Source organism: Styela clava, chromosome 3 (genome assembly GCF_964204865.1).
Source record: "Styela clava chromosome 3, kaStyClav1.hap1.2, whole genome shotgun sequence".
NCBI lineage: Eukaryota > Metazoa > Chordata > Ascidiacea > Stolidobranchia > Styelidae > Styela > Styela clava.
The window spans coordinates 11,107,329-11,118,894 of record NC_135252.1 but is presented as its reverse complement, the minus strand read 5'-3'; the positions used below and the strand labels follow the sequence as shown (position 1 = coordinate 11,118,894).

Sequence of the window (11,566 nt, the reverse complement as noted above, 5' to 3'; positions counted from 1 at the left end):
AATGAAAACAATGATACAAATAGAGATGGTAATTGGGATGAAGGAAGCGCAAATTGTACAGGTAAAGTGATGTTGTCGAGAGGCAAACAAAAATTTCACAAATCGGACACAATTACACGAATTGTCGTCACAAATTAAAAATTTTTTTTGTTCAATAGTGTGTTGTGATGTTATATTACCCCCGATCGGAATGACTATTTTCATGTATATTGTAAGAATTATTTGTTGATGACCGATCATCATTTAGTTTAATATTAAAGCTGTGTTTGAATGTATACTTGTGTTAAATAATGTTAAAAAAAACTTGTAAACGCTTTTTTGATATTGGTTTTCTATTCATAAAATTCATACAAACTGTTATCTGTAGCGATGTGCATGAACTTGTCTTTCGGATTCGCTTCCAGCCTTTTTGTCTATACCTCAAGTTTTGGTTGTGATTGCGATACTCACAAAATAATATACCGAAATAATTACGAAAAAGATGTATCAGTATATATGTCTAATTTTTTCAAGTTGCTCATAAAGATGTGCATATAATATGTAGCAATGAATATTGTAACCTTTATGTATGTATGCGTCCCCTCTTTTAGATGATTTAATGTTTGTCTCGATGGGTATTATAGTAATAAAAGATGATCCCACGAGTCTAAGTATATTGAAAGTTACTTTCTTCGCATATTTGGATAAAGATAACAAAGTAATGATTTACAATTTCTCAATTATGTGTATTCACAATATTACTATATACCATAGCTATCACGTGTCCTGTTTCATTCGCAATAATTTCAAATTCGCAACAATCAAACTGCACCAGCATCAGTTTGAATGATAAATGCGATATTACTTGCTTGGATGGAGATTATAACAATGGAGATAAACAAGCAACATGCATAGACACAAATAAAAATAATGATACAAATAAATATGGTGATTGGGATAAAGGAAGCGCAAATTGTACAGGTAAAGTGATGTTGTGGAGAGAAAAACAAAAATTTCACAAATTGGACATAATTACACGAATTGTCTCCACAAATCGAAAAATTTTCTGTTAAATAATGGCAAGTTGCAATGTTATATTACCCCCAGCCGGAATGACTACTTTTATATATATTAAAAGAATTATTTGTTGATGGCTTATCATCATTTATTTTGATATTAGAGCTAAGTTTGATTGTATACTTGTGTCAAAAATGTTGAAAAAACTTGTAAAGGCTATTTTGATATTGGTTCTCTATTCATAAAATGCTTACAAACTGTTATCTATAGCGATGTGCATTAAATTGTCCTTTCGGATTCGCTTTCAGCCTTTTTGTCTATACCTCAAGTTTTGGTTGTGATTGCGATATTCACAAAAATGTATACCGAATTAATTACGAAAAAGATGTATCAGTATATTATATGTCTAGTTTCTTTTTTTAAGTTGTTTCGAAGGAATGCATATTATATGTAGAAATGATTATCGTTATCTTTGGTGTATGTATGCGTCCCCTTTTTTAAATGATTTAATGTTTGTCTCGATGGATTTTTGGTAATAAAAGATGATCGCACGTGTCTAAGTTTATCAAAAATTACTTCATTTGCATATTTGGATAAAGATAACAAAGTGATCGTTTATAATTTTTTAAATATTTGTAATTAAAATTTTACTATATACCATAGCTATCACGTGTCATGATTCATTCACAATAATTCCAAATTCGCAACAATCAAACTGCGCCAGCAATAGTTTCAATGATAAATGCGATATTACTTGCTGGGAAGGATATTATAACGATGGGGACAGACAAGCAACTTGCGTAGATATAAATGATGATAATGATACAAACAGTGATGGCGAATGGTATGAAGGAAGTGCAAATTGTAAAGGTAATGTAGAATCGCGAATCGTGTGATTACCCTGCTGTCGCTAAAATCAATTGAATCCATTATATTGATGTTTTACCAAATAGTAATAGGTAATAGGACTTTAGTAAAAGTTGAATTTATACAAACTAGACATTGGTTTAAACATGAGTTTTCATGCCAAGATAACTTGCATTGTATTGGCTTTTAGCATATATGGTGTTGTCAACTAATCAAACTACATATGTTGGCATCGATAACCAAAACATTACAATGTATGTGCAAGTAAAGTCTCAGACAGATGATGTCAGCATAGCAGTCATTCTAGTATCATCGCCTCGAGGCGTTACCGAGTCATTGGATCAACTTGAATCAAAAGAAGGAATCACCACTTATGGGCTTACAATCGAAAATCTCACCACTGCTGACGCTGGGGAATGGACAATTCAATCTCAGTCTTCTTCCGATGATGAGGAATTGTATCCCAATATTAATCAAAACCTCACCCTTAACCTAAGAATGGAAGGTAATATGGTTTATATAGCACCCTTTATTGCTCCTATTTGCAGGGATACCGTCTGCAAACTTTTGGTGTCAAAGTTTTATGTTTAATTACGTTACGGTACTGTAAAGATTTCTAATCGTTCAGGTTAGTATTACATTGTCATATTTGAAATTTAGTTAATTTCGTACTACTGACTTTATGTGCTGTTAGTTTTTGCTAGAAGGCGTTAAATTTTTATTTTTTCAGTTATTCCAGAAAATTTGGTCCTTACACCAACTTCACCATTCACATATATACTGAACTCGAGTGATAACACAGTGGTTTGTGACGCTTTTGGAGTTCCCGAACCTGATTTTAAGTGGACGAATAAAGAAGAAACTTCTTTAAATGATGGGATAACATCTGTTAATGAAACTTTATTTTTAAACAACTCGTATTTTTCCGACAATGGCACCTACAGATGTACAGCTACTAATGACGCATCAGATCGTACTGAGGGTCCCGCTCCACATAAAGATATCGAAATAAAAATTGAAGGTGTGTAAAATGTTCCCATCTGAAATGTTGGAAATTGGAATTTTATCAATAGTTAGGCTTGTTTTAGGCAATAATAAACTATACAGACTAGATACTTTTTTATATACAAGCGATAAACACATTTGTATATTCTCGAGATCCGTCATTGAAAGTCAGTAATTCGAAACAGCTTTACCACAGCTCAACTCGTAGAATCTTGTTGATTCTCTTGGCGTTTATTTATTTCTTTGCTTCAACTTTCCTACTGCAACTAATAAACGACCGTCAATTCACCAGTACCATTATATTTTAAAATATTAGCGTCAGTGTAATTTTAACACATTACTCTATTTAATTAAGTAACAGCGCATCATCGGCATCAGTGGTCTTCAAATTTTTTATTGTTGCCCCACATATGACTTCAAAAAATCATCTACAACCAGAATTGCTACAGAATTGCTAGTCATAATTTACGAGAGTTTATTACTAATTGTACTATTCGAATAAATAATAAAAGAGTGTTAATGGTATTAAAAGTAATAACATTATTATTAATGGTGCGGTTGCAATATCTATCTGATTCTAGGTTCATATTTATCTCCATTTATTCGTCGCTGTGTTTGACTAAATATGGAAATATTCCATTTAGAGTTTGTCTGATCTATTATAATATACTAGTAACTAGATTTATCTGATATACCTCTATGAAAGCAAATATATGGAAAAAAAGTTAAATGCAATATCCATGTCTGATATATTCTTTTTTTATTTGCGATTTGCTATATGTTGCCATTTTTTAATTTGTGATCTCCATAAGATAATACGAAGTTCTTCCTTCGAACTTAACCTCTGAATATTTAGGTTATCCAAAGTAATATATAAAAATAAATAGCGCAACAGCGTTAATTTTAGCATCAATGCCAAAATTCACCTTCCCTAATATGCACTTGAGTGGTCGTATTGATTTCTGAGCGCCTTTGCGCCTATTTGGTCTTGTCAATATTTACGAAAGCGACGAGTAATTTTATTTTGCAGAACGTATTTTACATTAAAGCATGTGCGATTATGTTTTGAAATTTACGAATTAACTTTTCCGCGTCACATTGTAGGATAGTTGCAGGTTTGGCTAAAAACGAAATTTTTCGCTCCAATATCTTGTATCATAGCATTCATTCCAATTCAAATAAATACTTTTTTTTACCTTTGGGTGTATTTTTATTATCACATGCTTTTGGCGCCAAATGAGCTTGCGTGGCTAGGCGTGCGTTAAATTACATTTTTGGATTACAATACTAATTGCTGTAATTGTTTTCAGGATCTCCTATATTAACCGGTGAAAATCAAAGCTTTGATCCTATTGATAATATCACATTAACATGTTACATGGATGCAAATCCGATTCCAAGTGATATATACTGGACGACGAATAGCAGCAAGGATTATTCTGCTGGTGTATTCTCTACTGCATCGGAAACTGTGAACGATAATAGCGGAAAATATTACAAATACGAAACAAGTTTAGCATTAACTTCTCAGCTATGCATGGGGGAACAGCAGGTTGCATGTCAAGCAAATAACACAATTGGTGGAAGTGATGAAACACCGATTTTTACCATAAACATAGGTTTGTGAGAAATGTAAAATGAGTTTTCAAATGTCGAGATAGTTTACAAAATATTTCAGCAAGAAATGATGCTAAAATTAAAATTATATTACATCAATATTTATTAAATAATGATTCTACGTTTACAGGAAATTACGATTTGCACGGTGAATATTACTATATATTGTCCGATGATAATCTGGCATATACCGAATCAGAAAATAAATGCGAATCTGTGGATGGGCATCTAGTTTACATCACCACTGAGGATATTCAGGAATATTTAAACACTAAGGCAATTATGGTAATACGAAATATATGCAATCAGCATTTCAATCATAACATGATCACCAATATTTCTCACTTTTTGCTCTGCAAATATATCGATTAGAAAGTCTGAAATCTTGTACCTGGAAGTTGAAAAATATTGGATTTTGCAGCTGCCAAATAACGGATGACCTTGTTTTCATATCCATCACATTGAAAATTAACAATATTAGTATATATTCCTTTTTTTAATGAAGACTACTACATTGGTCTTGTGAATGACGGCAGCGAGTGGAGATGGGGATCTGATGGTCCATACTTGAGTAAAACCTACAACAATTTCATCGATGGCGTTGTTCCATCTGGAGCTGACTGTGTTATTTCAACTCCGTTTGGATGGAAAAACACCTCATGCAAAGAAAATTACAAATACATATGCCAGCTGAAAGGTAAGGTTTGCCAACAACTTTATTTCAAACTTTTCCCTTTGGTAGATTTCAATATTCAACTCCATTTAAGCTTCAGGAATTCCGAAAGAAATTTCAGTATCAAGCAACGATTGTGACGGAAAATACCTAAATGTTAACTGGCGACCATATGACGATGACTTCGCAACAACTCTTCACCAAATTGAAATCACTAATGTTAATGGCACACTAACCGATCCCATAATCTACAACTGCAGTAGTCCTTGTAATTACAATTACAACAATTCAGATTTAACTCCAGATACGCAATATCTAATTAAGGTATCTGCTACGTATTGGCACTTTTGTATTACTGTAGGTTATAATGTAACTACTGCATCTACCCTTATTCAATAATTTTTGTTAAATGGTATTTCCAAAGTATCAACTAATAAAAATTAATACCGATGAAACAAATTTATCTATAGAATTTAAATTTTTTAGAGTAGTGTAATGTAGTGTCCTATGGTTAAAATACAAAACTAAATTGCACAAAATGATTTTTAAAAACTAAAATTATCAATTAGAATAAAATCTTCCCTTTAATGATATATACATAGGTATATATAGCAATGTGCTGTAATTTATCAAATTTTTGACACATACCGTTTTTTTGTACGAATTCTTTACGAGGAATATTGTGCCACTTACTATTTTTTACCGAGTTATATTTTTTTTCCAGATATATGCAGGTGTTGATAGATGTGAAATGTTTTTACCATCTGCATCTGTTTTACAAACAACAGGCAAAGGAACACCGAAACAAGTTTCTGACGCCAGCATGACACAAAGTTCACAAGAAAATGTGTGCACTATTACATGGTCGTATGACGAAACTTTGGCATGGCAGATTGACAATTATACCTTGAGTTATAAAATCCACAAATTGAAAGCATAATTTTTCTATGGGGTTTCGGTTTTGGCTATACCTGCTTGCATCGTGGTTTGCTTTTTATTTGCAATAAACCCTCCGAAACGTCACAAATATATACGACTTGCCCATACACGCCGTGTCGTTTATGAAGGTAAAAAAGAATATATTCCCTATAAAACGACGATAAATGCAATTTTATTTGTGTAAAAATCCAAGCTTTGCAACACTTGAATAACGAAATCAATGTCCAATGCGGAACACCAAATGCAATAGTGTCGAAGAATATATTCCACGAGATCCGTATTCATTTATCTCAATAAACGTATAGCGACTTTATAAACAAATTCTCGACAAAAAATATGCGTAAACACACAATGTTGTAGAACGATTCTTGCTTTTAGCGTCTGTGAGGTGGATCCCCGTCACAGCAGGGCTACATCATCGGTAATAATTGATCTTATGGGTTACTGAGTTATCACCAGTCGATAACTTGTACGACTTCGATAAGGTCTTTTGAGCCTATTACCGTTGCTGCAAGGAAGGGGCATGAAACAAAATTTAGTTAATTGTGTGACACTGTAGTTATATACACAATTAAATTAGGTCCACTTGTTCAATTAGTACCGGCAGTCCGGATATCGGGTAGCAAATAGATCATAATCTTATCGAATTGCCATCGGACCACCAGTATTATGTATTGAATCAGAATTTTGGGAGTTTTATTTCGTCAAAGAAAACATGATCCTTCCTCGTTGGTTAGGCACAGAAATGGATCAGGCATAGCATGAGGGTCCGTCAAAAATAAAATTCACAAACAGGGGTCCAAGGCCCAAAACGTTTGGAAAACTTTGGTCTATATTATATCATCATGTCTCCATCCCCTATTTCCCAGATGCACTAATTTCTACATCCAGTTCCCTTCACTATTTATAATGATGAATTGTTAATTGAAACAATTACACTCAAGATGACATGAACTACTTTTACGCACTTTGATACATTACTCTTCATTTTGTAGGTAACCATTAATACGCAACCCAATGTTGATACCGGGGAGAACGTTGAAATCACCCCGATGGTCAAAACCACAGAAGCCACGAACTTTGTTTTTGAAATGGAACCAAACTCTAAGTACACTTCAAACATATTTGCCGTATCGTGTGCTGGAAAAGGGGAAGCATTTGAAGCAGATCTGGATTGTACTACTCCTGTTTCTGGTATTCTGACATTTTGCATTCTAATCTGTTTTTATATTGTGGAAGCGTAGTTTTTGCAACATCAAATTGAGATCGAAGATCACTAATTTTGATTAGCTAACTGGAAATATTTAATATAAATATAAATATTTATTATACAATCTCAAACTCATGTTTTATATAAGCTCCTGAAACCGTACCAGAAGCAACATCACCGCAAAAACCAGATACTGAGTTTGACCCAGCAAGTGGAATTGAAGTTACCGTCGCTGCAGTTGATCAAAGATATGGTCCAGTAAGGTAAAATATATGATGGATGATATACGTGATATGTTAGCAAAAAATACCTTTAAATTATTTGCAATATACTGTCTCGCATGGATAATTAATTGTCGCATAGGTTTTCCTTAGTACGAATTACACTCACAAAGCTGGTTTGAATTAGAATGAATCGATTCAACGATTAACATAAAAGTAATGGTAGCGGGTTGAAATTGTTATCTCGCCTATTAACTATAACATCTCCTTCAATTAATGTTTTCAATATGGTACTTTCGGTTCATATACGGAATATGAATCATTCCTACCTACAAATTGATACATTGCTTTAATATAGAACAACTTTAAATTACTCAAAACAACGAATTTAATTTCATTATCAGTTGGCATATGGTGATGATTAATATGTTAAAGACATCATGACCACAATGTAAAGTGTTTTTGACCGGAATCGAATCAAAATAGCAATTTTGTATGATGTTTGATATTTTAGCTGTGTTTTTGTCGTTGTGACGGTTGATGGTTCCAAACAAAACAGTGAAGACAGAAAAATCGATAGTAGTACAGCTTTCGAAGAAGCTAATGAGGGAAAAAATGGACAATATTTTGCCTACGTTACATCGAAGTAAGAAATAAATTGGGTCAGACATTACTTATGGTATATTTCGTGTTATCCGTTATGCTGCATGTATAAATGATAAATGAACTATAAAGTAGTGACGTTGTAGAACACCAGTTTATCCAAATGCATAAATTAATATGTATCTATAGTGTTTTATGAGTGATGTCTTAAGACGTTTTATATTTCATATCTCTATGGTAACTTATTGATAAAGTGTTCTTGTGATACTCATTTCAAGTGCGTCCAAAGCTTTCACCATTACTCTCGGCAAGGGGCGTGGTACTACCTCTTGCAATCCGATAAATAATGTCGCAAGAAAGAAAAGGGCGACTTATAAGGATGTGAATGAAGTTGAAGCAACTAATAAAAATTTGAATTATGAAAAATATTATCGTTATTACGTGTTAACAACAACACCATCTTCCGAATCAGAGTTTCTGACTCAAATAAGTAAATTGTCTCCGTCATATGTGACAAGTACGTGATTTTAATTTTTTTTTTTAATTGGTTTTGATGATTTTATTTATAGCTTTCTAATGATTTAATTTTTTTTCCATTGAACTGTATCATATATATTGCAATTTAGTACATTGTTCATTTTCAGTCGTATATACATACATTTTAATTTTTTTGTGAATCCTCCGTATCATACTACATAGGATGAAGTTTTCAAGTTTCGAGAATTGTGTTAAAAACACTTTATATGTAGTTAATATATATATGAATATATAAACATAATCTTCAAAATTACTAACACTATTTAATTCATAAAGTTACCTCAAATTTGAGTTTACCTGAGATCTTACAATAAAATAAATTTGAATGAAAATGAAAATCTTCAACCGATTCTGATTTGAATTCAATTATCATCTTGTTAATTCATCGTACGTGGTTTTAGTAATTCCAATAAAATTACTTTTAATTTCAGAGCCCTACCTTCTTTGGATTATTGGAGTGGTGATACCTATTCTCGTGATCATTGCTGCTGTATTAGGTTTCTTGTATTACAGGTATGTCCCAATGTTTGTTCCGATTCGAATATTAGGTGAATCGAAACTTATGACACTACTCACACTTGCAAGTTAAAAGAACAACGAACGAGTATATCGGATACCTGTGGGTGTTCATCTTATTTATGCATTAACAAGCTGTGCGTGGTTCATAATGTCAACTTCATTGTTATAAATAGAAGGAACCTCCCGAAGAATGCGCACCAAGATGGTGCACAACCTGAGCTCAGGTTGTGTACCAGGTTAGGGTTCAGGTTATGCGACATCTTGGTACGCATACTTCAGGAGTACCAATAAAAGATTTGTTAAGCAATGAAAATGGAATGCAAATCTGTGCGTTTTATTGTATGATTTGAAATATACATATATATATATATATATATATATCTGGTATCGATAATACAACATGAATAATACAGTATATATCCATAGCTGGACCCGTGTTCAGACTTTTGAGGAGCCTAATTATTGATTTTTATAGAACAGTGACAAAACGTAACATCGTCGTTTATAACATGTTTGGACTTGGTGATAGCACTCCTGTATAATTTGAAGATAACGCCATAACTGTTTGAAAAGCATATATGGACCTATGGATCGTTTTGTTGAATTGTTGTTGTTCTTATTCTTCTTAGTATTCTTCTTGTTGTTGTATTATTGTTTTGAAAAAAGTGTATTTTCCCTTTAACTGTTGGATCAATTGTATATTGGATGAAGATTGTTGGATATATTTCAAAAAAAATTTTGGGCTCCATAGAATTCGTTTTCACTCCGAAGTTTCGTGTGACATCATCAAAATTAAAAATGGCGCACTATGTGACAGTTCCGCGATCGCACTTCAGCTGTGACTGTGATCTGACGGTACGGTAAACCGTACTGTACTGCGAACAGACGTGTCCATATATTGGGCGTAGCTCTCTTGTTTCACTATCTAGTGGAAACTATCTACTAACATTGTCCCACATTGGCTATATGTTGTAGCATTTAATTAAAATGTTAGTTTCGGGTGTTCATTTGCTTCAAACCTTCGTAAAGCGAAGTGAAAATTCATCTCGTTTATTTGTATTTGCATGGCAAACTATAAAAATTATAGTTGAGATAGTGACCGTGAAACCTTCTGACGGTTCCATAAAAAACAGCAGTAATGTAATTTAGAACGGCCCGCCCAAATTTATGAGGGCATAACAAAAGATGTATCTTTGCTCTTATTTACTTTTATAGATAACAGTCCTTTCTAATAAATATGGATCTATGATATAGAGGTATCAGAACTGTGTGTTATGATTATAATGAGTAACCTATTAATATAATGCTGATCACCGAATTCGATGGAAGAGGCAAAGTACATAAATCAGAAGACGTAAAAATATATAATATTGATTTGACTTGCAAATCTTCTTAGATACTTCATGTTCGAAATTTATTGTTGCAGAATCCAATAGCAGAATTCAATTATAGTGATAATAAGTATGTTTTAAAAATTGTGAAAGGGAACTAACTAGAAGACAGAAAATTTTTAACAGCTTTCAAAATGCTTATCAAAAAAATTGACAGATTTACCATCAATAAAAAAAAAAATTGAAGGTTCCGATTAGGACTTTTTTTCCAGGAATTGAAATATGTAATGAAAATATTCGAACATAGTTTGTACCATTTTACGGCATACTTACCAACATATTTAAAAGTTATTACAAAAAGTTGAACAAAACTTGAAAAAAATTATTATCATGCATTATTGAACAGTTTAAAGTTATTGTTTTACTACTAATATGTCAGCTATGTTTAGAAAGAGTTTTAAAAAAAAAAACTGTCGTCTGTTTGAAATAGCGATTAAACTTTGAAAAAAGAAATTGTTAGCAAGTTTACCGATCATTCAGTTTTTGTTCAATGAACATCAATAAATATCATGATGTAGGTACCACAGTTTGTGTCACAGTTCACCAGTTGGGCTTCATCATATGGTATTCCAGCCTAGAAATCTCAAGCTTGACAACAAGCACTGGGATTTTGAAAAAAGTTCTGAAGCTATGACTTTTATTTCGAATTGACAGACCAAATATTTTAGGCGGAAAAGATGTGCCAGTAATGCAGTGGTTCTATTTTCCACTAGTCCATTAATTTTGAATCCGTTGTCGAAATAATTGCAAGTAAGATAGCTTGTCAACTTTATCAAATTCGGGGCCAGCTTTTTTGATTATGGCTCAACTCGTGTCACTAAAATGCTGAACGTTATCGTACAGTTACGAATTAGTTGATCGTCCAACTTTTTTTTCCTTTTATTTCACGACAGATTTCAAAATTTTAGTTATGTTCAGTTTAGAATTACTGGAGAAACCTTCAAATTAAGTGTGTTTTTTGAAATATCGAGTTTATTGACAAACAGAT

The 11,566-nt window shown here is 32.7% G+C and overlaps 1 protein-coding gene across 1 annotated transcript; it reads left to right on the top strand.

Moving 5' to 3' along the window:
* Positions 1-7,098: 7,098 nt before the first annotated feature.
* Positions 7,099-8,179, top strand: LOC144420848 (uncharacterized). Its single transcript, XM_078110554.1, has 3 exons — positions 7,099-7,291; positions 7,456-7,570; positions 8,043-8,179. Exons 1-3 carry the CDS (start codon positions 7,150-7,152, stop codon positions 8,176-8,178), a joined length of 393 nt encoding a protein of 130 aa, XP_077966680.1. The 5' UTR covers positions 7,099-7,149; the 3' UTR covers position 8,179.
* The last annotated feature ends 3,387 nt before the right edge of the window (positions 8,180-11,566 follow it).